This window comes from Drosophila kikkawai, unplaced genomic scaffold (assembly GCF_030179895.1).
Source record: "Drosophila kikkawai strain 14028-0561.14 unplaced genomic scaffold, DkikHiC1v2 scaffold_209, whole genome shotgun sequence".
NCBI lineage: Eukaryota > Metazoa > Arthropoda > Insecta > Diptera > Drosophilidae > Drosophila > Drosophila kikkawai.
Window position 1 is genome coordinate 1 of NW_027222546.1, and position 23,316 is coordinate 23,316.

At 40.5% G+C, this 23,316-nt stretch overlaps 18 protein-coding genes across 18 annotated transcripts; 11 read left to right on the top strand and 7 right to left on the bottom strand.

Moving 5' to 3' along the window:
- Positions 1-468: 468 nt before the first annotated feature.
- LOC138929458 (histone H2B-like) lies at positions 469-840 on the bottom strand. The gene has a single exon (XM_070288895.1). It carries the CDS (start codon positions 838-840, stop codon positions 469-471), a length of 372 nt encoding a protein of 123 aa, XP_070144996.1.
- Positions 841-1,057: 217 nt separating this feature from the next.
- On the top strand, positions 1,058-1,452 carry LOC121502582 (histone H2A). The gene has a single exon (XM_041776273.2). It carries the CDS (start codon positions 1,065-1,067, stop codon positions 1,437-1,439), a length of 375 nt encoding a protein of 124 aa, XP_041632207.1. The 5' UTR covers positions 1,058-1,064; the 3' UTR covers positions 1,440-1,452.
- A 2,372-nt stretch (positions 1,453-3,824) lies between these two features.
- Positions 3,825-4,614, top strand: LOC121502543 (histone H1-like). The gene has a single exon (XM_041776229.2). The coding sequence runs from the start codon at positions 3,865-3,867 to the stop codon at positions 4,612-4,614; it is 750 nt and encodes a 249-aa protein (XP_041632163.2). The 5' UTR covers positions 3,825-3,864.
- A 527-nt stretch (positions 4,615-5,141) lies between these two features.
- Positions 5,142-5,588, bottom strand: LOC121502545 (histone H2B). The gene has a single exon (XM_041776231.2). The coding sequence runs from the start codon at positions 5,538-5,540 to the stop codon at positions 5,169-5,171; it is 372 nt and encodes a 123-aa protein (XP_041632165.1). The 5' UTR covers positions 5,541-5,588; the 3' UTR covers positions 5,142-5,168.
- A 176-nt stretch (positions 5,589-5,764) lies between these two features.
- LOC121502544 (histone H2A) lies at positions 5,765-6,163 on the top strand. The gene has a single exon (XM_041776230.2). It carries the CDS (start codon positions 5,774-5,776, stop codon positions 6,146-6,148), a length of 375 nt encoding a protein of 124 aa, XP_041632164.1. The 5' UTR covers positions 5,765-5,773; the 3' UTR covers positions 6,149-6,163.
- Positions 6,164-6,578: 415 nt separating this feature from the next.
- On the bottom strand, positions 6,579-6,962 carry LOC121502547 (histone H4). The gene has a single exon (XM_041776233.2). The coding sequence runs from the start codon at positions 6,931-6,933 to the stop codon at positions 6,622-6,624; it is 312 nt and encodes a 103-aa protein (XP_041632167.1). The 5' UTR covers positions 6,934-6,962; the 3' UTR covers positions 6,579-6,621.
- Positions 6,963-7,186: 224 nt separating this feature from the next.
- On the top strand, positions 7,187-7,660 carry LOC138929465 (histone H3). Its single transcript, XM_070288902.1, has one exon. It carries the CDS (start codon positions 7,224-7,226, stop codon positions 7,632-7,634), a length of 411 nt encoding a protein of 136 aa, XP_070145003.1. The 5' UTR covers positions 7,187-7,223; the 3' UTR covers positions 7,635-7,660.
- Positions 7,661-9,424: 1,764 nt separating this feature from the next.
- Positions 9,425-10,291, top strand: LOC121502556 (histone H1-like). Its single transcript, XM_041776243.2, has one exon. The coding sequence runs from the start codon at positions 9,465-9,467 to the stop codon at positions 10,212-10,214; it is 750 nt and encodes a 249-aa protein (XP_041632177.1). The 5' UTR covers positions 9,425-9,464; the 3' UTR covers positions 10,215-10,291.
- Positions 10,292-10,712: 421 nt separating this feature from the next.
- On the bottom strand, positions 10,713-11,174 carry LOC138929468 (histone H2B). The gene has a single exon (XM_070288906.1). The coding sequence runs from the start codon at positions 11,124-11,126 to the stop codon at positions 10,755-10,757; it is 372 nt and encodes a 123-aa protein (XP_070145007.1). The 5' UTR covers positions 11,127-11,174; the 3' UTR covers positions 10,713-10,754.
- Positions 11,175-11,332: 158 nt separating this feature from the next.
- Positions 11,333-11,740, top strand: LOC138929469 (histone H2A-like). The gene is given in 2 exon segments (XM_070288907.1): positions 11,333-11,509; positions 11,511-11,740. Coding segments are annotated over 2 exon segments (375 nt in total). The 5' UTR covers positions 11,333-11,350; the 3' UTR covers positions 11,727-11,740.
- Positions 11,741-12,156: 416 nt separating this feature from the next.
- Positions 12,157-12,542, bottom strand: LOC108072854 (histone H4). Its single transcript, XM_017164172.3, has one exon. It carries the CDS (start codon positions 12,509-12,511, stop codon positions 12,200-12,202), a length of 312 nt encoding a protein of 103 aa, XP_017019661.1. The 5' UTR covers positions 12,512-12,542; the 3' UTR covers positions 12,157-12,199.
- Positions 12,543-12,761: 219 nt separating this feature from the next.
- Positions 12,762-13,239, top strand: LOC138929462 (histone H3). Its single transcript, XM_070288899.1, has one exon. The coding sequence runs from the start codon at positions 12,802-12,804 to the stop codon at positions 13,210-13,212; it is 411 nt and encodes a 136-aa protein (XP_070145000.1). The 5' UTR covers positions 12,762-12,801; the 3' UTR covers positions 13,213-13,239.
- Positions 13,240-15,530: 2,291 nt separating this feature from the next.
- LOC138929459 (uncharacterized protein DDB_G0286447-like) lies at positions 15,531-18,393 on the top strand. The gene is made up of 2 exons (XM_070288896.1): positions 15,531-16,794; positions 18,263-18,393. The coding sequence occupies exons 1-2, from the start codon at positions 15,531-15,533 to the stop codon at positions 18,391-18,393; spliced, it is 1,395 nt and encodes a 464-aa protein (XP_070144997.1).
- Positions 18,394-19,243: 850 nt separating this feature from the next.
- Positions 19,244-19,849, top strand: LOC121502554 (histone H1-like). Its single transcript, XM_041776241.2, has one exon. It carries the CDS (start codon positions 19,244-19,246, stop codon positions 19,847-19,849), a length of 606 nt encoding a protein of 201 aa, XP_041632175.2.
- Positions 19,850-20,492: 643 nt separating this feature from the next.
- LOC121502561 (histone H2B) lies at positions 20,493-20,954 on the bottom strand. The gene has a single exon (XM_041776249.2). It carries the CDS (start codon positions 20,904-20,906, stop codon positions 20,535-20,537), a length of 372 nt encoding a protein of 123 aa, XP_041632183.1. The 5' UTR covers positions 20,907-20,954; the 3' UTR covers positions 20,493-20,534.
- Positions 20,955-21,112: 158 nt separating this feature from the next.
- On the top strand, positions 21,113-21,518 carry LOC121502559 (histone H2A). The gene has a single exon (XM_041776247.2). The coding sequence runs from the start codon at positions 21,131-21,133 to the stop codon at positions 21,503-21,505; it is 375 nt and encodes a 124-aa protein (XP_041632181.1). The 5' UTR covers positions 21,113-21,130; the 3' UTR covers positions 21,506-21,518.
- A 684-nt stretch (positions 21,519-22,202) lies between these two features.
- Positions 22,203-22,588, bottom strand: LOC121502565 (histone H4). The gene has a single exon (XM_041776254.2). The coding sequence runs from the start codon at positions 22,555-22,557 to the stop codon at positions 22,246-22,248; it is 312 nt and encodes a 103-aa protein (XP_041632188.1). The 5' UTR covers positions 22,558-22,588; the 3' UTR covers positions 22,203-22,245.
- A 219-nt stretch (positions 22,589-22,807) lies between these two features.
- On the top strand, positions 22,808-23,285 carry LOC138929461 (histone H3). The gene has a single exon (XM_070288898.1). The coding sequence runs from the start codon at positions 22,848-22,850 to the stop codon at positions 23,256-23,258; it is 411 nt and encodes a 136-aa protein (XP_070144999.1). The 5' UTR covers positions 22,808-22,847; the 3' UTR covers positions 23,259-23,285.
- Positions 23,286-23,316: the final 31 nt, after the last annotated feature.

Genomic DNA, 23,316 nt, shown 5'->3' on the forward strand with positions numbered 1-23,316 from the left:
GATTTAAACAAGCCCTTTTCAGGGCTACAAAACTTTTTTAAAAGAGAGCTAAATGATCAATTTTTTAAAATTACAAATAGTGTTCCCGCTTCCTTTAAAACCCAGAAGTATTTATATATTTGATAATAAATAATAATACTAATAAATTAATTTTCGGAGGAAAATAGCGTATCGCAGTCAAGAGTCATGTCCGACCCTATAAACCATATTATCGATCTAAGTCGATTTTTTGGTAGAATTACTTTTTTTTTCCAAATTTTTTAAAGGGGTCACATTTAAATTGTACAATTCCAGGAAAATTTTAATTCGAAATAGATTTTATATTTTACAGGACAGCTTTTGGTTTTAAAATGGAAGCTTTATATATTTAAAGAAAAATTAGGCTTTTGAAAATTCAGATTCTTTGGTAAAACTTTTTGTGGCCCTGAAAAGGGCCTTTTTAATGCTTCTCCGCATCCGCGGGGAAATTTACTTGCAGCTGGTGTACTTGGTGACAGCCTTGGTTCCCTCACTGACGGCGTGCTTTGCCAACTCTCCGGGCAGGAGCAGACGAACAGCAGTTTGGATTTCCCGACTGGTGATGGTCGAGCGCTTGTTGTAGTGCGCCAGACGAGAAGCCTCGGCAGCAATGCGCTCGAAGATGTCATTCACAAAGCTGTTCATGATGCTCATCGCCTTCGAGGAAATGCCAGTGTCGGGATGGACCTGCTTCAGGACCTTGTAGATGTAGATAGCATAGCTCTCCTTCCTCTTCCGCTTCTTCTTCTTGTCGTTCTTAGTGATGTTCTTCTGGGCCTTGCCAGCCTTCTTGGCTGCCTTTCCACTGGTTTTAGGCGGCATTATTTTTTCACTTCACTTCACTTTGCGATTAACTCACTTTTCATAGCAGTCGGGCTTGGGTGTTCGCTCTTATACTTTTTTTCAAGCAATGTTTTCAGGTCTAAGGCGACCCACCCCTAACTGAACGCACAGGCAGAACTAAAAGTATAAATTCGTGACAAGCTGGGCAGCCGGCAACATTCGTTCTTCGTGTGTGTGCAGTGAATAAAGTGAAATAAGAGAAAATGTCTGGTCGTGGAAAAGGTGGCAAAGTTAAGGGAAAGGCAAAGTCCCGGTCCAACCGTGCCGGACTTCAGTTCCCTGTCGGCCGTATCCATCGTCTGCTCCGCAAGGGCAACTACGCCGAGCGCGTCGGTGCCGGCGCTCCAGTTTACCTGGCTGCTGTGATGGAATATCTGGCCGCTGAGGTTCTCGAGTTGGCTGGCAATGCTGCTCGTGACAACAAGAAGACGAGGATCATCCCGCGTCATCTGCAGCTGGCCATCCGCAACGACGAAGAGTTGAACAAGCTGCTCTCCGGCGTCACCATTGCCCAGGGAGGTGTGTTGCCCAACATCCAGGCTGTTCTGTTGCCCAAGAAGACCGAGAAGAAGGCTTAAGCGTTCAAAAAGCGTGCCAGCAACCTTGTACATAAAAACAAACTCAAACCCAAACGTCCTTTTCAGGACGACCAAACTATTTTAAAAGAAACTTACATTTTCAAATATGCCTAGCTAAGTTTAAACAATATTAATAATTATATAATAAATAAATTTTGTATATATAAAATATACATATAATATTTATATTTTTGGTTATCGCTATGCAGAAACCAATAGTACAGTCGCCAGAGAAATTCCAGTAACGAAACAAGACCGAGAAGGCTTAAGCGTTCAAAAAGCGTGCCAGCAACCTTGTACATAAAAACAAACTCAAACCCAAACGTCCTTTTCAGGACGACCAAACTATTTTAAAAGAAACTTACATTTTCAAATATGCCTAGCTAAGTTTAAACAATATTAATAATTATATAATAAATAAATTTATATATATAAAATATGCATATAATATTTATATTTTTGGTTATCGCTATGCAGAAACCAATAGTACAGTCGTCAGAGAAATTCCAGGACATGGACAATGAACATTGTCATTGCAAGACAGTTTACGCTACCTAAAGATGTGATTGTCGTCGTATCCGTGGCGAGCGTGCTTAAGTTGAGATTGCTTCGACTAGCAAATAGCGTCAATACATTTTGTACAAATCGGTCCTTTTCAGGACCACAAACATATTTATAATAGAGATTATACATTTTCATATATAATTTATATACTACAAATAAAACATTCCCGGTTTTGCGTTTTTATGGTTAAATATCTTATAGTCAGAGATCGATCTTAAAATATATAAATACAAATATTTACAATTATTTAGATAGTGCGATACTCTATTGGTATCTACGGAATGTAGGGACATTTATATTATTTTAATTCAGGGAATTTTTAAAAGATTAAAAAGGTATATTAAAAAACCAATTGTACCGTGTTTTATCAAATTGATGTGGTTTTAATCAAACACAATCCAGTATATTTACTTTAATTAGCTTAAGGGGGGATATACATGTAAACCAAAATTTTTTTTGGTTTAAAAAATAGTTTGTTACTTAAAGAATATACTGTGTAAGTTTCATTATCGAATTCCAACTCCAAGTGCCTCAAATCAACTATATACGCAAGGTATATAAGTGTTAAACGTATTTTTCTCTGCTTAAAATTTTTGCATTTTTACCTATGCTATGGGCACGATTCACAAAAAACTATGTAACATATCGGAGTGAATAAAAATTATTATGATCAGCATGAAATTATCTTCTATTTGAACCTAAATGCGGGTAATACAAATGAGTATTACTATTTTTTAAGAGGGTGGGAAGTGAAATCTGATTACCTGAAAATGGCATTTTTCCTTAGGAAATTATTTCCTACATTAAAAAATTCACGAAAAATGTCTACATTTTGACCGTTTACATGTATATCCCCCTTAAGGCCTGAAGTTGGTATAGCTAAACTAAAATTTCGCGCAATTTGAATTACGCGTTAATTTCATAATAAATAAATAAATAAATAAAATATTTACTTAAGTTATTAAGTTCGAAATAAATGTATTCAAACTGCTTGATTTGAACATTTTATTTAAGTAATAAAAAACAAATCAATTTGTTTTTTCTATTTTTCTTAAGATATTAATATTACACTTATAAACTAAAAATCCATCAAATTAAATGCTTAAAAGATTTAATTTCCCGTCTCCTTGGGTACTGTGCTCAAGAAAACTCGAATATGAACGTTGTATGGGGAACATAATAGGCCATTTCCAAGAAACAAATGCATAAATTCAGTTTAAACTTTTATTAACTAAAACATGTGTCCTATTTATTTTACAAAATTGACAAAAACTAATATATTTTAAAATATTAATATTTTTTAGGTAGCCAAAACCATACCCGAAAGTACCAAGAAAGCCGACAATTTATGTATGAAAGGGCCAATTTGAAAGTGGTCAAAAAATACCATAATTTGTTTAAAACGAAAATATTTTGAGTGTTCCCGCAAGTAAAAGGTTCAAATTTCACTCTTTCTAAAAAATATTCATAATATTCATAAATTTTAATATTTTAACAGATGATTTTTCACGATATGCTTTGGTCAAAAATGCAAATCTTGAACTCCAGACACTTTTACAAAATGATCCAAAGAATAATTTCACATTAAAATAACTAAACATGTTTTATGAAACATTTAAGTGCTTAAAATAATTAAAACATTCTACCATTTAAAAATATAACATTGAGAAAAGAAGAAAATAAAACTGCACATCGATCAAACATAGGCAACGTAAATGAGCGCTGCCAAACACATAGTTATACTGCTCTCCTCCTCGATTCTCATATCAACGAGGGACGTCGGGTCTAGACCGCTCGCGCCACATTCTATACAAACAAAAGTGTTTTTCGTTAGCTTTCGAAAATAATTAGTGAAGCAAAAATGTCCGACTCTGCAGTGGCAACATCCGCGTCCCCAGTGGCTGCCCCACCAGCGCCAGTTGAGAAGAAGGTGGCCGCCAAAAAGGCATCTGGTTCAGGAGCTACCAAGGCCAAGAAGGCAGCAGTTCCACCATCACATCCGCCAACTCAACAAATGGTGGATGCTTCCATCAAGAACTTGAAGGAGCGTGGTGGCTCATCGCTTCTGGCAATCAAGAAATATATCACTGCCACCTACAAATGCGACGCCCAGAAACTGGCTCCATTCATCAAGAAGTACTTGAAGTCCGCAGTGGCTAATGGAAAGCTGATCCAAACAAAGGGAAAGGGTGCGTCTGGTTCCTTCAAACTGTCGGCCTCTGCCAAAAAGGAGCCCAAGCCAAAGGTTGCGGCTGCTGAGAAAAAAGTCAAAAGCAAGAAGGTAGTCACCAAGAAAGCCGGAGCCACCGCAAAGAAAGCCGCCGGAGCTGCTGACAAGAAACCCAAGGCTAAGAAGGCCGTTGCCACCAAGAAGACTGCCGAGAAGAAGAAAACTGAGAAGGCAAAGGCCAAGGATGCCAAGAAAACTGGAGTCGTAAAGGCAAAGCCAGCAGCAGCAAAGGCTAAGCCGGCCGCCGCGAAGCCAAAGGCAGCCAAGGCACCGAAGGCCAAGGCAGCAGCGTCCGCCAAGCCTAAGAAGGCAGTGAAGAAAGCAACTGCTCCGGCTACCGCTAAGAAGCCGAAAGCCAAGACCACGGCGTCGAAGAAGTAAATTAAGATAATCTTAATTATCGCAATTTTAGATTTCGAAATCTGAAATTTGAAATTGATTTAAACAAGCCCTTTTCAGGGCTACAAAACTTTTTTAAAAGAGAGCTAAATTATCAATTTTTTAAAATTACAAATAGTGTTCCCGTTGAAATGGACCCGCTTCCTTTAAAACCCAGAAGTATTTATATATTTGATAATAAATAATAATACTAATAAATTAATTTTCGGAGGAAAATAGCGTATCGCAGTCAAGAGTCATGTCCGACCCTATAAACCATATTAATTTTTGGTCAGCATATCGATCTAAGTCGATTTTTTGGTAGAATTACTTTTTTTTTCCAAATTTTTTAAAGGGGTCACATTTAAATTGTACTATTCCAGGAAAATTTTAATTCGAAATAGATTTTATATTTTACAGGACAGCTTTTGGTTTTAAAATGGAAGATTTATATATTTAAAGAAAAATTAGGCTTTTGAAAATTCAGATTCTTTGGTAAAACTTTTTGTGGCCCTGAAAAGGGCCTTTTTAATGCTTCTCCGCATCCGCGGGGAAATTTACTTGGAGCTGGTGTACTTGGTGACAGCCTTGGTTCCCTCACTGACGGCGTGCTTTGCCAACTCTCCGGGCAGGAGCAGACGAACAGCAGTTTGGATTTCCCGACTGGTGATGGTCGAGCGCTTGTTGTAGTGCGCCAGACGAGAAGCCTCGGCAGCAATGCGCTCGAAGATGTCATTCACAAAGCTGTTCATGATGCTCATCGCCTTCGAGGAAATGCCAGTGTCGGGATGGACCTGCTTCAGGACCTTGTAGATGTAGATAGCATAGCTCTCCTTCCTCTTCCGCTTCTTCTTCTTGTCGTTCTTAGTGATGTTCTTCTGGGCCTTGCCAGCCTTCTTGGCTGCCTTTCCACTGGTTTTAGGCGGCATTATTTTTTCACTTCACTTCACTTTGCGATTAACTCACTTTTCATAGCAGTCGGGCTTGGGTGTTCGCTCTTATACTTTTTTTCAAGCAATGTTTTCAGGTCTAAGGCGACCCACCCCTAACTGAACGCACAGGCAGAACTAAAAGTATAAATTCGTGACAAGCTGGGCAGCCGGCAACATTCGTTCTTCGTGTGTGTGCAGTGAATAAAGTGAAATAACTGAAATAAGAGAAAATGTCTGGTCGTGGAAAAGGTGGCAAAGTTAAGGGAAAGGCAAAGTCCCGGTCCAACCGTGCCGGACTTCAGTTCCCTGTCGGCCGTATCCATCGTCTGCTCCGCAAGGGCAACTACGCCGAGCGCGTCGGTGCCGGCGCTCCAGTTTACCTGGCTGCCGTGATGGAATATCTGGCCGCTGAGGTTCTCGAGTTGGCTGGCAATGCTGCTCGTGACAACAAGAAGACGAGGATCATCCCGCGTCATCTGCAGCTGGCCATCCGCAACGACGAAGAGTTGAACAAGCTGCTCTCCGGCGTCACCATTGCCCAGGGAGGTGTGTTGCCCAACATCCAGGCTGTTCTGTTGCCCAAGAAGACCGAGAAGAAGGCTTAAGCGTTCAAAAAGCGTGCCAGAAACCTTGTACATAAAAACAAACTCAAACCCAAACGTCCTTTTCAGGACGACCAAACTATTTTAAAAGAAACTTACATTTTCAAATATGCCTAGCTAAGTTTAAACAATATTAATAATTATATAATAAATAAATTTTGTATATATAAAATATACATATAATATTTATATTTTTGGTTATCGCTATGCAGAAACCAATAGTACAGTCGTCAGAGAAATTCCAGGACATGGACAATGAACATTGTCATTGCAAGACAGTTTACGCTACCTAAAGATGTGATTGTCTTCCTACGGAAACCCCGACCAATTCAAATAAAGATATTTCCATTCTTGGGCTAGAATATTCAATGTTAAGATATATGCGAAATATAACTTGATAATTTTTCTCTTTTATGAAATTAAGTGGTGGTCCTGAAAAGGACCGATTGTTGAGAAGTACAGACTGTACTGATTTTTTAACCGCCGAAACCGTACAGGGTGCGGCCTTGTCTCTTCAGGGCGTAGACGACGTCCATGGCTGTGACGGTCTTCCTCTTGGCGTGTTCAGTGTAGGTGACGGCATCACGGATCACGTTCTCCAAAAACACCTTCAGAACACCACGGGTTTCCTCGTAAATGAGTCCCGAAATGCGCTTCACGCCGCCACGCCGAGCCAGACGACGGATGGCTGGCTTTGTGATACCCTGGATGTTATCACGCAGCACTTTGCGATGACGCTTGGCGCCACCTTTTCCCAAGCCTTTGCCTCCTTTACCGCGACCAGTCATTTTTCACTATTTTATTTTTACACTTCGAAAGTCACCACTGAACTAATGTAGAAGCCGCGTCGGCCGCTCCTATTTATACCTAAACTCTGCTCTGCACGAGCGAGCCCGAACGCTATGGCCTTCTCGCTCTGTGCTCGACAAACGAAATGGCATGTGCTTCGACTAGCTCTCTCTTTTCCACCCTCCACGTTTTGCTATATAAGAGGGTAGGCAATGCGCAGCTCGTTTATTGTGTTTTCAGACTCGTGAAGTAAACAGTGGACAGACAGTGAAAATAAGAAGAATATAAAATGGCCCGTACCAAGCAGACCGCTCGCAAATCGACTGGTGGCAAGGCGCCACGCAAACAACTGGCAACCAAGGCCGCTCGCAAGAGTGCCCCAGCCACCGGTGGTGTGAAGAAGCCCCATCGCTATCGCCCCGGAACTGTGGCTCTGCGTGAGATCCGTCGCTACCAGAAGAGTACCGAGCTGCTGATCCGCAAGCTGCCTTTCCAGCGCTTGGTGCGTGAAATCGCTCAGGACTTCAAGACTGACCTGCGCTTCCAGAGCTCGGCCGTGATGGCTCTGCAGGAAGCTAGCGAAGCCTACCTGGTTGGTCTCTTTGAAGATACCAACTTGTGTGCCATCCACGCCAAGCGAGTCACAATCATGCCCAAGGACATCCAGCTGGCCCGTCGTATCCGTGGCGAGCGTGCTTAAGTTGAGATTGCTTCGACTAGCAAATAGCGTCAATACATTTTGTACAAATCGGTCCTTTTCAGGACCACAAACATATTTATAATAGAGATTATACATTTTCATATATAATTTACATACTACAAATAAAACATTCCCGGTTTTGCGTTTTTATGGTTAAATATCTTATAGTCAGAGATCGATCTTAAAATATATAAATACAAATATTTACAATTATTTAGATAGTGCGATACTCTATTGGTATCTACGGAATGTAGGGACATTTATATTATTTTAATTCAGGGAATTTTTAAAAGATTAAAAAGGTATATTAAAAAACCAAATTGTACCGTGTTTGATCAAATTGATGTGGTTTTAATCAAACACAATCCAGTATATTTACTTTAATTAGCTTAAGGGGGGATATACATGTAAACCAAAATTTTTTTTGGTTTAAAAAATAGTTTGTTACTTAAAGAATATACTGTGTAAGTTTCATTATCGAATTCCAACTCCAAGTGCCTCAAATCAACTATATACGCAAGGTATATAAGTGTTAAACGTATTTTTCTCTGCTTAAAATTTTTGCATTTTTACCTATGCTATGGGCACGATTCACAAAAAACTATGTAACATATCGGAGTGAATCAAAAATTATTATGATTCAGCATGAAATTATCTTCTATTTGAACCTAAATGCGGGTAATACAAATGAATATTACTATTTTTTAAGAGGGTGGGAAGTGAAATCTGATTACCTGAAAATGGCATTTTTCCTTAGGAAATTATTTCCTACATTAAAAAATTCACGAAAAATGTCTACATTTTGACCGTTTACATGTATATCCCCCTTAAGGCCTGAAGTTGGTATAGCTAAACTAAAATTTCGCGCAATTTGAATTACGCGTTAATTTCATAATAAATAAATAAATAAATAAAATATTTACTTAAGTTATTAAGTTCGAAATAAATGTATTCAAACTGCTTGATTTGAACATTTTATTTAAGTAATAAAAAACAAATCAATTTGTTTTTTCTATTTTTCTTAAGATATTAATATTACACTTATAAACTAAAAATCCATCAAATTAAATGCTTAAAAGATTTAATTTCCCGTCTCCTTGGGTACTGTGCTCAAGAAAACTCGAATATGAACGTTGTATGGGGAACATAATAGGCCATTTCCAAGAAACAAATGCATAAATTCAGTTTAAACTTTTATTAACTAAAACATGTGTCCTATTTATTTTACAAAATTGACAAAAACTAATATATTTTAAAATATTAATATTTTTTAGGTAGCCAAAACCATACCCGAAAGTACCAAGAAAGCCGACAATTTATGTATGAAAGGGCCAATTTGAAAGTGGTCAAAAAATACCATAATTTGTTTAAAACGAAAATATTTTGAGTGTTCCCGCAAGTAAAAGGTTCAAATTTCACTCTTTCTAAAAAATATTCATAATATTCATAAATTTTAATATTTTAACAGATGATTTTTCACGAAATGCTTTGGTCAAAAATGCAAATCTTGAACTTCAGACACTTTTACAAAATGATCCAAACAATAATTTCACATTAAAATAACTAAACATGTTTTATGAAACATTTAAGTGCTTAAAATAATTAAAACATTCTACCATTTAAAAATATAACATTGAGAAAAGAAGAAAATAAAACTGCACATCGATCAAACATAGGCAACGTAAATGAGCGCTGCCAAACACATAGTTATACTGCTCTCCTCCTCGATTCTCATATCAACGAGGGACGTCGGGTCTAGACCGCTCGCGCCATTTCTATACAAACAAAAGTGTTTTTCGTTAGCTTTCGAAAATAATTAGTGAAGCAAAAATGTCCGACTCTGCAGTGGCAACATCCGCGTCCCCAGTGGCTGCCCCACCAGCGCCAGTTGAGAAGAAGGTGGCCGCCAAAAAGGCATCTGGTTCAGGAGCTACCAAGGCCAAGAAGGCAGCAGTTCCACCATCACATCCGCCAACTCAACAAATGGTGGATGCTTCCATCAAGAACTTGAAGGAGCGTGGTGGCTCATCGCTTCTGGCAATCAAGAAATATATCACTGCCACCTACAAATGCGACGCCCAGAAACTGGCTCCATTCATCAAGAAGTACTTGAAGTCCGCAGTGGCTAATGGAAAGCTGATCCAAACAAAGGGAAAGGGTGCGTCTGGTTCCTTCAAACTGTCGGCCTCTGCCAAAAAGGAGCCCAAGCCAAAGGTTGCGGCTGCTGAGAAAAAAGTCAAAAGCAAGAAGGTAGTCACCAAGAAAGCCGGAGCCACCGCAAAGAAAGCCGCCGGAGCTGCTGACAAGAAACCCAAGGCTAAGAAGGCCGTTGCCACCAAGAAGACTGCCGAGAAGAAGAAAACTGAGAAGGCAAAGGCCAAGGATGCCAAGAAAACTGGAGTCGTAAAGGCAAAGCCAGCAGCAGCAAAGGCTAAGCCGGCCGCCGCGAAGCCAAAGGCAGCCAAGGCACCGAAGGCCAAGGCAGCAGCGTCCGCCAAGCCTAAGAAGGCAGTGAAGAAAGCAACTGCTCCGGCTACCGCTAAGAAGCCGAAAGCCAAGACCACGGCGTCGAAGAAGTAAATTAAGATAATCTTAATTATGGCAATTTTAGATTTCGAAATCTGAAATTTGAAATTGATTTAAACAAGCCCTTTTCAGGGCTACAAAACTTTTTTAAAAGAGAGCTAAATTATCAATTTTTTAAAATTACAAATAGTGTTCCCGCTTCCTTTAAAACCCAGAAGTATTTATATATTTGATAATAAATAATAATACTAATAAATTAATTTTCGGAGGAAAATAGCGTATCGCAGTCAAGAGTCATGTCCGACCCTATAAACCATATTAATTTTTGGTCAGCATATCGATCTAAGTCGATTTTTTGGTAGAATTACTTTTTTTTTCCAAATTTTTTAAAGGGGTCACATTTAAATTGTACTATTCCAGGAAAATTTTAATTCGAAATAGATTTTATATTTTACAGGACAGCTTTTGGTTTTAAAATGGAAGCTTTATATATTTAAAGAAAAATTAGGCTTTTGAAAATTCAGATTCTTTGGTAAAACTTTTTGTGGCCCTGAAAAGGGCCTTTTTAATGCTTCTCCGCATCCGCGGGGAAATTTACTTGGAGCTGGTGTACTTGGTGACAGCCTTGGTTCCCTCACTGACGGCGTGCTTTGCCAACTCTCCGGGCAGGAGCAGACGAACAGCAGTTTGGATTTCCCGACTGGTGATGGTCGAGCGCTTGTTGTAGTGCGCCAGACGAGAAGCCTCGGCAGCAATGCGCTCGAAGATGTCATTCACAAAGCTGTTCATGATGCTCATCGCCTTCGAGGAAATGCCAGTGTCGGGATGGACCTGCTTCAGGACCTTGTAGATGTAGATAGCATAGCTCTCCTTCCTCTTCCGCTTCTTCTTCTTGTCGTTCTTAGTGATGTTCTTCTGGGCCTTGCCAGCCTTCTTGGCTGCCTTTCCACTGGTTTTAGGCGGCATTATTTTTTCACTTCACTTCACTTTGCGATTAACTCACTTTTCATAGCAGTCGGGCTTGGGTGTTCGCTCTTATACTTTTTTTCAAGCAATGTTTTCAGGTCTAAGGCGACCCACCCCTAACTGAACGCACAGGCAGAACTAAAAGTATAAATTCGTGACAAGCTGGGCAGCCGGCAACATTCGTTCTTCGTGTGTGTGCAGTGAATAAAGTGAAATAAGAGAAAATGTCTGGTCGTGGAAAAGGTGGCAAAGTTAAGGGAAAGGCAAAGTCCCGGTCCAACCGTGCCGGACTTCAGTTCCCTGTCGGCCGTATCCATCGTCTGCTCCGCAAGGGCAACTACGCCGAGCGCGTCGGTGCCGGCGCTCCAGTTTACCTGGCTGCCTGTGATGGAATATCTGGCCGCTGAGGTTCTCGAGTTGGCTGGCAATGCTGCTCGTGACAACAAGAAGACGAGGATCATCCCGCGTCATCTGCAGCTGGCCATCCGCAACGACGAAGAGTTGAACAAGCTGCTCTCCGGCGTCACCATTGCCCAGGGAGGTGTGTTGCCCAACATCCAGGCTGTTCTGTTGCCCAAGAAGACCGAGAAGAAGGCTTAAGCGTTCAAAAAGCGTGCCAGCAACCTTGTACATAAAAACAAACTCAAACCCAAACGTCCTTTTCAGGACGACCAAACTATTTTAAAAGAAACTTACATTTTCAAATATGCCTAGCTAAGTTTAAACAATATTAATAATTATATAATAAATAAATTTTGTATATATAAAATATACATATAATATTTATATTTTTGGTTATCGCTATGCAGAAACCAATAGTACAGTCGTCAGAGAAATTCCAGGACATGGACAATGAACATTGTCATTGCAAGACAGTTTACGCTACCTAAAGATGTGATTGTCTTCCTACGGAAACCCCGACCAATTCAAATAAAGATATTTCCATTCTTGGGCTAGAATATTCAATGTTAAGATATATGCGAAATATAACTTGATAATTTTTCTCTTTTATGAAATTAAGTGGTGGTCCTGAAAAGGACCGATTGTTGAGAAGTACAGACTGTACTGATTTTTTAACCGCCGAAACCGTACAGGGTGCGGCCTTGTCTCTTCAGGGCGTAGACGACGTCCATGGCTGTGACGGTCTTCCTCTTGGCGTGTTCAGTGTAGGTGACGGCATCACGGATCACGTTCTCCAAAAACACCTTCAGAACACCACGGGTTTCCTCGTAAATGAGTCCCGAAATGCGCTTCACGCCGCCACGCCGAGCCAGACGACGGATGGCTGGCTTTGTGATACCCTGGATGTTATCACGCAGCACTTTGCGATGACGCTTGGCGCCACCTTTTCCCAAGCCTTTGCCTCCTTTACCGCGACCAGTCATTTTTCACTATTTTATTTTTACACTTCGAAAGTCACCACTGAACTAATGTAGAAGCCGCGTCGGCCGCTCCTATTTATACCTAAACTCTGCTCTGCACGAGCGAGCCCGAACGCTATGGCCTTCTCGCTCTGTGCTCGACAAACGAAATGGCATGTGCTTCGACTAGCTCTCTCTTTTCCACCCTCCACGTTTTGCTATATAAGAGGGTAGGCAATGCGCAGCTCGTTTATTGTGTTTTCAGACTCGTGAAGTAAACAGTGGACAGACAGTGAAAATAAGAAGAATATAAAATGGCCCGTACCAAGCAGACCGCTCGCAAATCGACTGGTGGCAAGGCGCCACGCAAACAACTGGCAACCAAGGCCGCTCGCAAGAGTGCCCCAGCCACCGGTGGTGTGAAGAAGCCCCATCGCTATCGCCCCGGAACTGTGGCTCTGCGTGAGATCCGTCGCTACCAGAAGAGTACCGAGCTGCTGATCCGCAAGCTGCCTTTCCAGCGCTTGGTGCGTGAAATCGCTCAGGACTTCAAGACTGACCTGCGCTTCCAGAGCTCGGCCGTGATGGCTCTGCAGGAAGCTAGCGAAGCCTACCTGGTTGGTCTCTTTGAAGATACCAACTTGTGTGCCATCCACGCCAAGCGAGTCACAATCATGCCCAAGGACATCCAGCTGGCCCGTCGTATCCGTGGCGAGCGTGCTTAAGTTGAGATTGCTTCGACTAGCAAATAGCGTCAATACATTTTGTACAAATCGGTCCTTTTCAGGACCACAAACATATTTATAATAGAGATTATACATTTTCATATATAATTTACATACTACAAATAAAACATTCCCGGTTTTGCGTTTTTATGGTTAAATATCTTATAGTCAGAGATCGATCTTAAAATATATAAATACAAATATTTACAATTATTTAGATAGTGCGATACTCTATTGGTATCTACGGAATGTAGGGACATTTATATTATTTTAATTCAGGGAATTTTTAAAAGATTAAAAAGGTATATTAAAAAACCAAATTGTACCGTGTTTGATCAAATTGATGTGGTTTTAATCAAACACAATCCAGTATATTTACTTTAATTAGCTTAAGGGGGGATATACATGTAAACCAAAATTTTTTTTGGTTTAAAAAATAGTTTGTTACTTAAAGAATATACTGTGTAAGTTTCATTATCGAATTCCAACTCCAAGTGCCTCAAATCAACTATATACGCAAGGTATATAAGTGTTAAACGTATTTTTCTCTGCTTAAAATTTTTGCATTTTTACCTATGCTATGGGCACGATTCACAAAAAACTATGTAACATATCGGAGTGAATCAAAAATTATTATGATCAGCATGAAATTATCTTCTATTTGAACCTAAATGCGGGTAATACAAATGAATATTACTATTTTTTAAGAGGGTGGGAAGTGAAATCTGATTACCTGAAAATGGCATTTTTCCTTAGGAAATTATTTCCTACATTAAAAAATTCACGAAAAATGTCTACATTTTGACCGTTTACATGTATATCCCCCTTAAGGCCTGAAGTTGGTATAGCTAAACTAAAATTTCGCGCAATTTGAATTACGCGTTAATTTCATAATAAATAAATAAATAAATAAAATATTTACTTAAGTTATTAAGTTCGAAATAAATGTATTCAAACTGCTTGATTTGAACATTTTATTTAAGTAATAAAAAACAAATCAATTTGTTTTTTCTATTTTTCTTAAGATATTAATATTACACTTATAAACTAAAAATCCATCAAATTAAATGCTTAAAAGATTTAATTTCCCGTCTCCTTGGGTACTGTGCTCAAGAAAACTCGAATATAAACGTTGTATGGGGAACATAATAGGCCATTTCCAAGAAACAAATGCATAAATTCAGTTTAAACTTTTATTAACTAAAACATGTGTCCTATTTATTTTACAAAATTGACAAAAACTAATATATTTTAAAATATTAATATTTTTTAGGTAGCCAAAACCATACCCGAAAGTACCAAGAAAGCCGACAATTTATGTATGAAAGGCCAATTTGAAAGTGGTCAAAAAATACCATAATTTGTTTAAAACGAAAATATTTTGAGTGTTCCCGCAAGTAAAAGGTTCAAATTTCACTCTTTCTAAAAAATATTCATAATATTCATAAATTTTAATATTTTAACAGATGATTTTTCACGAAATGCTTTGGTCAAAAATGCAAATCTTGAACTTCAGACACTTTTACAAAATGATCCAAAGAATAATTTCACATTAAAATAACTAAACATGTTTTATGAAACATTTAAGTGCTTAAAATAATTAAAACATTCTACCATTTAAAAATATAACATTGAGAAAAGAAGAAATTAAAACTGCACATCGATCAAACATAGGCAACGTAAATGAGCGCTGCCAAGCACATAGTTATACTGCTCTCCTCCTCGATTCTCATATCAACGAGGGACGTCGGGTCTAGAACGCTCGCGCCACATCTATACAAACAAAAGTGTTTTTCGTTAGCTTTCGAAAATAATTAGTGAAGCAAAAATGTCCGACTCTGCAGTGGCAACATCCGCGTCCTGAGTAATAAACTGAGTAAACTTGACTGAGTGACCGAAGTGAAAAAGTGGAAAAGTGAAAAGTGATCTGAAAAAGAAAGAAAGAGACAGAATCATACTGAAAAGTGAAAGAGACAGAATATAGTGGAAAAGTGAAGGAGACACTGGAGAGAGACGAAGCTCCCACAGTTGATGGTTGTGTAGCGAACCAACCAGAATCGCACGCGAGTGTAACGAGCGAGTTAATCGGTGCGAGCGCAAGCGTGATCCCCCAATGTAAGGGGGAGAGTACCTTAACTCCGAGTGCGGGAAATCTGGAACCTGCAAATACGAGTGCAAGTGAGACGGGCGACACCGTTGGGCACGCGCCCTCGGCTGTGGCATTTTCGCCGTTAACTGGTGAGCCATGTGCGCCAGCTACCAGCGCATACATAAAGTGTGAAAAGCAAATTAAAAAAAATCATCGCATCAGCCCCTATATGGGCAAGAAATATAAAACTCCAAAAAGTCCCAAGAGCCCGAAAAAAGGCCACCAAGCTGATATGGCCGAGGGTGAGGGCATATCGACGGCTCCTGCCACACAAACCAGTGCAGCTGCCTCAACTGCGGCCGCAGCCACTATGGAAGCAACAACAACAAACGCAGCGCTGGCACTCTCTGCGACACCAGCAGCGGCAAGCATCAACGAAACGATTAGTGTGACCCTCCCCCACCAAACACAAAGGGGTAAGAGGAAGCATCACAGCGACACGTCTGCAGCTACGTCAAGCGCCAACAACAGTGGCAGCGACGGCAGCAGCAGTGACGACGGAATGATCAGCGACGGCCTCCACAACGGAAGCAACGATGGCATCCACTACGAAAGCGACAACAACAACAACAATGCCGTTCCGAAAACCAACAACAGCAGCAACGGCTGCACCAGCTGCATCGACAACAACAACAACACGGACAAAGTCCTCATCGATAAGGAGGAGCTACTCAGCCTCCGCACGGAGATCTACCTACTGCGCCAACGTCTGGCAAACGTGGAAAGAGGCTCCAATATAAAACAGCAGCTGGCTAGCCTGGGGCTAGCTGGCAACATCCAGCAATTCGAAGGCAACAAGTTTGCACCACTCTTCGAAGATGACCACGAAGAAGACGACGAAATGTCTGAAGCCAATGAAGACATTTGCAACTATGACGCCGAATTCCCAACACTTATGGGTAGTGGCGAAAACAACAGCAGCAGCAACGGCAGCAACTATAAAAACAACAATAGCAACAACAACAGCGGAAAAATAGTTAACAAGAACAACAACAAAAACAACAACAAAAGGCAGAGCCCTCCCGCACAGCCAAATTCATCTACAAACAAATACAAAATAAAAATCAACAAAAGCAGCAACAACATCCATGGGCAGAGCCCTCCTGCAGAGTCCATGGATGTCGACGACGATGGAAACATCAATTACATCGACAGCAGCGATGATGATGACGCCGAGCTGGATGAAATTCTGGGGCCGCGACTAGCTGCACTGCGAGCAGCAGCGGCATCAGCGAAAGCGGCAGCTACAAAGTCTACATCTACATCAGCAATAGCAGCAGCTAAAACAGCAGCGGCCGCTAAATCTTCAACTGGAGCAGCATTTAAGGCGGCGCAACAAAAGCAGCAATCAACAACAGCAGCAGCAGTAGCAGCTATAAAAACCAAGATGCCGATAATAGCAGTCTACAATGCAGAACCAAAAGCAATTACGGGTATGTTAAGAAAGATAATCAGGGATAACACCTTTGTTTTAAATATTATAAATAAAAATTTAATCAACATTAAAGTAAACAAACTAGAAGATTTCATAAAAACAAAAGAACAACTAAAGATAAATAAATGCAATTACTACACATACACCCCCGACGAGTTAAAGTATCACTCATTAATCATCAAAAAGCTACCCATACAATCGTACGGAATGGAAGATGTAAAGTCGGCACTAGCCGACTCACTCCCAAATGTAAATATCACCTCAATCAAAATCTTTAAAAACAAATTCTGGCTTATTCAAATTGATAAGGCAGAACACATTAAACAGGTCCTACAATTAAAAACATTACTAAATTGTCGAATAAATATCGAGGGTATTAGGAAGAATAAAAACCAAATTCGGCAATGTTACAATTGCCAAAGATTCACTCATACAGCGGCTAATTGCAATATGCCGCATCGCTGTGTAAAATGCACAAATACACATCCACCTGGACAATGTACTGTACAGAAAACAAACGAACTTGACGAAAATGGGGAACAAATTCGTAATGTCAAATGCGTGAACTGTGGGGGTAATCACACGGCCAACGCCAAAATATGTCAAGTTCGCATCGATATCCTTAAAAAACTAAAAGAAAGAAAAGAGACTGAAAATAATCGACGAGCACAAACAAATAACCGTATCAACTCTGTAATACAAAATGGCAAATCCTTTGCATCCCTATTCAATCCAAATCTGAACCAAAATTCCAATTCAAATGCCAATTCAGGTCGCATTGTAACCTCAAATCCAACGCTTAGAAAGCATATGGAGGCGAGACTCGCAACTCCGCACAAGTCAAACCTTACACAAAGTACCAATAAGAACAATAATAACATCAACTCCAGCTCCCTTTTCAATAATCTAAATAGCGATGCCCTTGAATTTTTCGGTGCAGACATATTTCATTGCCTAACCGTAATGAAAAACACTGTAAACAAATATACAAATATTCAGACACCAACAACAAATCCAAGCGAGATTAAAAAACAAAAACAACAAATTCTATTAGATTTCCTAATACAAATGTCTATGTCAGTATCCACTCCATTGAATGCGTAGATTACGATGTATGTTTCAGAATGTCAACTCAATTGTTTCATTGCAAAAAAGACATGAATTCGATCAACTACTAAACCATTATCGTCCATTTTTAATGCTCATTGCTGAGCATAGACTAAATCGTCGACATTAGATGAAATTAACAAAATATCAATTCATTCGACAGCAAATCGGAACCACTGATACCAATATCATGCGCAGATCACTGTCAATATAACCAGAAAACAAATACACATCGGTAGCAATATGCATACCGAACGATATTAAATACAAATCTTAAATAACTAGCCGCCCAATTGCAACAGCAACAGAGGCACTCCACAACTGTAAAAAACTTCGTCAATGAAGTTTTTGAAACACAGCTGTCGGAGCAAATATAGTTAACGTCAGTCCAACCCAAACAGATGATGGTAAATGGCAAGGTGCCGATGATATCGGTTTCACCAACGTCAACCAGGTATTTGATGAAAACCCATTGAGAAAAATAGTGTGAGGTAGGAGCGCTTTCAAAGTATACCACTCACCACTCAACTTAAATGTGAAATATTTAGAACAGCTCAAATAACTCGGGCTGGTGTATGATGATAATAACAATTTAGTATTTTGCCACAGGAAACAAAGTACAAATCTAAACCGTTTAACGGCAGAAAACCTGATCTTTTCAATAAATCAATAAGTTATACATTGGTGTTACCCTTTGTCTATCTTAACTTACCACTATTATCATATATGTATATATACATATATAGAAAATAACTGCAATTACAAAAACAATTACAATCTCAATTATTAAATTATTAATTAATTAAGTTAATTAATTACTAGTATTAATATTATTAAGTATTATCATTATCATTATTATTTTTCGTTTCCTTTTATTTTTTCGTTTTATACCTCCTCCTCCCCTGTAAATAGCTCCCCCCCTTTTTCCCCCTAATATCTAGTCATAGTTTTAATCTTAGATTTAGTAAACACACAAAAACACCAAGCGCATACTGGGTTTTGCTCAAAAAGAGTTTTTCCCCAATAAGTAAATAAACGTAAACACACAAAAGTGATCTCGAAAAATCAAAAACAAAAATGCTTTAAACAATGTACCATTGAAAAACACAAAAGTAATTAACGCCTTGATAAGCAGCATAGCACGAGGCAATATAACACAAACCTAAAAGAAATTATACTAAGCTTGTCACTTAATTATAAATATTTAAAATAAGGAAAAATGTTAGCCTTAAGACCAAAATGACAAATAAACCTGAACTTGAACTTGAACTTGCTCGCGCCATTTCTATACAAACAAAAGTGTTTTTCGTTAGCTTTCGAAAATAATTAGTGAAGCAAAAATGTCCGACTCTGCAGTGGCAACATCCGCGTCCCCAGTGGCTGCCCCACCAGCGCCAGTTGAGAAGAAGGTGGCCGCCAAAAAGGCATCTGGTTCAGGAGCTACCAAGGCCAAGAAGGCAGCAGTTCCACCATCACATCCGCCAACTCAACAAATGGTGGATGCTTCCATCAAGAACTTGAAGGAGCGTGGTGGCTCATCGCTTCTGGCAATCAAGAAATATATCACTGCCACCTACAAATGCGACGCCCAGAAACTGGCTCCATTCATCAAGAAGTACTTGAAGTCCGCAGTGGCTAATGGAAAGCTGATCCAAACAAAGGGAAAGGGTGCGTCTGGTTCCTTCAAACTGTCGGCCTCTGCCAAAAAGGAGCCCAAGCCAAAGGTTGCGGCTGCTGAGAAAAAAGTCAAAAGCAAGAAGGTAGTCACCAAGAAAGCCGGAGCCACCGCAAAGAAAGCCGCCGGAGCTGCTGACAAGAAACCCAAGGCTAAGAAGGCCGTTGCCACCAAGAAGACTGCCGAGAAGAAGAAAACTGAGAAGGCCAAAGGCCAAGGATGCCAAGAAAACTGGAGTCGTAAAGGCAAAGCCAGCAGCAGCAAAGGCTAAGCCGGCCGCCGCGAAGCCAAAGGCAGCCAAGGCACCGAAGGCCAAGGCAGCAGCGTCCGCCAAGCCTAAGAAGGCAGTGAAGAAAGCAACTGCTCCGGCTACCGCTAAGAAGCCGAAAGCCAAGACCACGGCGTCGAAGAAGTAAATTAAGATAATCTTAATTATGGCAATTTTAGATTTCGAAATCTGAAATTTGAAATTGATTTAAACAAGCCCTTTTCAGGGCTACAAAACTTTTTTAAAAGAGAGCTAAATTATCAATTTTTTAAAATTACAAATAGTGTTCCCGCTTCCTTTAAAACCCAGAAGTATTTATATATTTGATAATAAATAATAATACTAATAAATTAATTTTCGGAGGAAAATAGCGTATCGCAGTCAAGAGTCATGTCCGACCCTATAAACCATATTAATTTTTGGTCAGCATATCGATCTAAGTCGATTTTTTGGTAGAATTACTTTTTTTTTCCAAATTTTTTAAAGGGGTCACATTTAAATTGTACTATTCCAGGAAAATTTTAATTCGAAATAGATTTTATATTTTACAGGACAGCTTTTGGTTTTAAAATGGAAGCTTTATATATTTAAAGAAAAATTAGGCTTTTGAAAATTCAGATTCTTTGGTAAAACTTTTTGTGGCCCTGAAAAGGGCCTTTTTAATGCTTCTCCGCATCCGCGGGGAAATTTACTTGGAGCTGGTGTACTTGGTGACAGCCTTGGTTCCCTCACTGACGGCGTGCTTTGCCAACTCTCCGGGCAGGAGCAGACGAACAGCAGTTTGGATTTCCCGACTGGTGATGGTCGAGCGCTTGTTGTAGTGCGCCAGACGAGAAGCCTCGGCAGCAATGCGCTCGAAGATGTCATTCACAAAGCTGTTCATGATGCTCATCGCCTTCGAGGAAATGCCAGTGTCGGGATGGACCTGCTTCAGGACCTTGTAGATGTAGATAGCATAGCTCTCCTTCCTCTTCCGCTTCTTCTTCTTGTCGTTCTTAGTGATGTTCTTCTGGGCCTTGCCAGCCTTCTTGGCTGCCTTTCCACTGGTTTTAGGCGGCATTATTTTTTCACTTCACTTCACTTTGCGATTAACTCACTTTTCATAGCAGTCGGGCTTGGGTGTTCGCTCTTATACTTTTTTTCAAGCAATGTTTTCAGGTCTAAGGCGACCCACCCCTAACTGAACGCACAGGCAGAACTAAAAGTATAAATTCGTGACAAGCTGGGCAGCCGGCAACATTCGTTCTTCGTGTGTGTGCAGTGAATAAAGTGAAATAAGAGAAAATGTCTGGTCGTGGAAAAGGTGGCAAAGTTAAGGGAAAGGCAAAGTCCCGGTCCAACCGTGCCGGACTTCAGTTCCCTGTCGGCCGTATCCATCGTCTGCTCCGCAAGGGCAACTACGCCGAGCGCGTCGGTGCCGGCGCTCCAGTTTACCTGGCTGCCGTGATGGAATATCTGGCCGCTGAGGTTCTCGAGTTGGCTGGCAATGCTGCTCGTGACAACAAGAAGACGAGGATCATCCCGCGTCATCTGCAGCTGGCCATCCGCAACGACGAAGAGTTGAACAAGCTGCTCTCCGGCGTCACCATTGCCCAGGGAGGTGTGTTGCCCAACATCCAGGCTGTTCTGTTGCCCAAGAAGACCGAGAAGAAGGCTTAAGCGTTCAAAAAGCGTGCCAGCAACCTTGTACATAAAAACAAACTCAAACCCAAACGTCCTTTTCAGGACGACCAAACTATTTTAAAAGAAACTTACATTTTCAAATATGCCTAGCTAAGTTTAAACAATATTAATAATTATATAATAAATAAATTTATATATATAAAATATACATATAATATTTATATTTTTGGTTATCGCTATGCAGAAACCAATAGTACAGTCGCCAGAGAAATTCCAGTAACGAAACAAGACCGAGAAGGCTTAAGCGTTCAAAAAGCGTGCCAGCAACCTTGTACATAAAAACAAACTCAAACCCAAACGTCCTTTTCAGGACGACCAAACTATTTTAAAAGAAACTTACATTTTCAAATATGCCTAGCTAAGTTTAAACAATATTAATAATTATATAATAAATAAATTTATATATATATAATATACATATAATATTTATATTTTTGGTTATCGCTATGCAGAAACCAATAGTACAGTCGTCAGAGAAATTCCAGGACATGGACAATGAACATTGTCATTGCAAGACAGTTTACGCTACCTAAAGATGTGATTGTCTTCCTACGGAAACCCCGACCAATTCAAATAAAGATATTTCCATTCTTGGGCTAGAATATTCAATGTTAAGATATATGCGAAATATAACTTGATAATTTTTCTCTTTTATGAAATTAAGTGGTGGTCCTGAAAAGGACCGATTGTTGAGAAGTACAGACTGTACTGATTTTTTAACCGCCGAAACCGTACAGGGTGCGGCCTTGTCTCTTCAGGGCGTAGACGACGTCCATGGCTGTGACGGTCTTCCTCTTGGCGTGTTCAGTGTAGGTGACGGCATCACGGATCACGTTCTCCAAAAACACCTTCAGAACACCACGGGTTTCCTCGTAAATGAGTCCCGAAATGCGCTTCACGCCGCCACGCCGAGCCAGACGACGGATGGCTGGCTTTGTGATACCCTGGATGTTATCACGCAGCACTTTGCGATGACGCTTGGCGCCACCTTTTCCCAAGCCTTTGCCTCCTTTACCGCGACCAGTCATTTTTCACTATTTTATTTTTACACTTCGAAAGTCACCACTGAACTAATGTAGAAGCCGCGTCGGCCGCTCCTATTTATACCTAAACTCTGCTCTGCACGAGCGAGCCCGAACGCTATGGCCTTCTCGCTCTGTGCTCGACAAACGAAATGGCATGTGCTTCGACTAGCTCTCTCTTTTCCACCCTCCACGTTTTGCTATATAAGAGGGTAGGCAATGCGCAGCTCGTTTATTGTGTTTTCAGACTCGTGAAGTAAACAGTGGACAGACAGTGAAAATAAGAAGAATATAAAATGGCCCGTACCAAGCAGACCGCTCGCAAATCGACTGGTGGCAAGGCGCCACGCAAACAACTGGCAACCAAGGCCGCTCGCAAGAGTGCCCCAGCCACCGGTGGTGTGAAGAAGCCCCATCGCTATCGCCCCGGAACTGTGGCTCTGCGTGAGATCCGTCGCTACCAGAAGAGTACCGAGCTGCTGATCCGCAAGCTGCCTTTCCAGCGCTTGGTGCGTGAAATCGCTCAGGACTTCAAGACTGACCTGCGCTTCCAGAGCTCGGCCGTGATGGCTCTGCAGGAAGCTAGCGAAGCCTACCTGGTTGGTCTCTTTGAAGATACCAACTTGTGTGCCATCCACGCCAAGCGAGTCACAATCATGCCCAAGGACATCCAGCTGGCCCGTCGTATCCGTGGCGAGCGTGCTTAAGTTGAGATTGCTTCGACTAGCAAATAGCGTCAATACATTTTGTACAAATCGGTCCTTT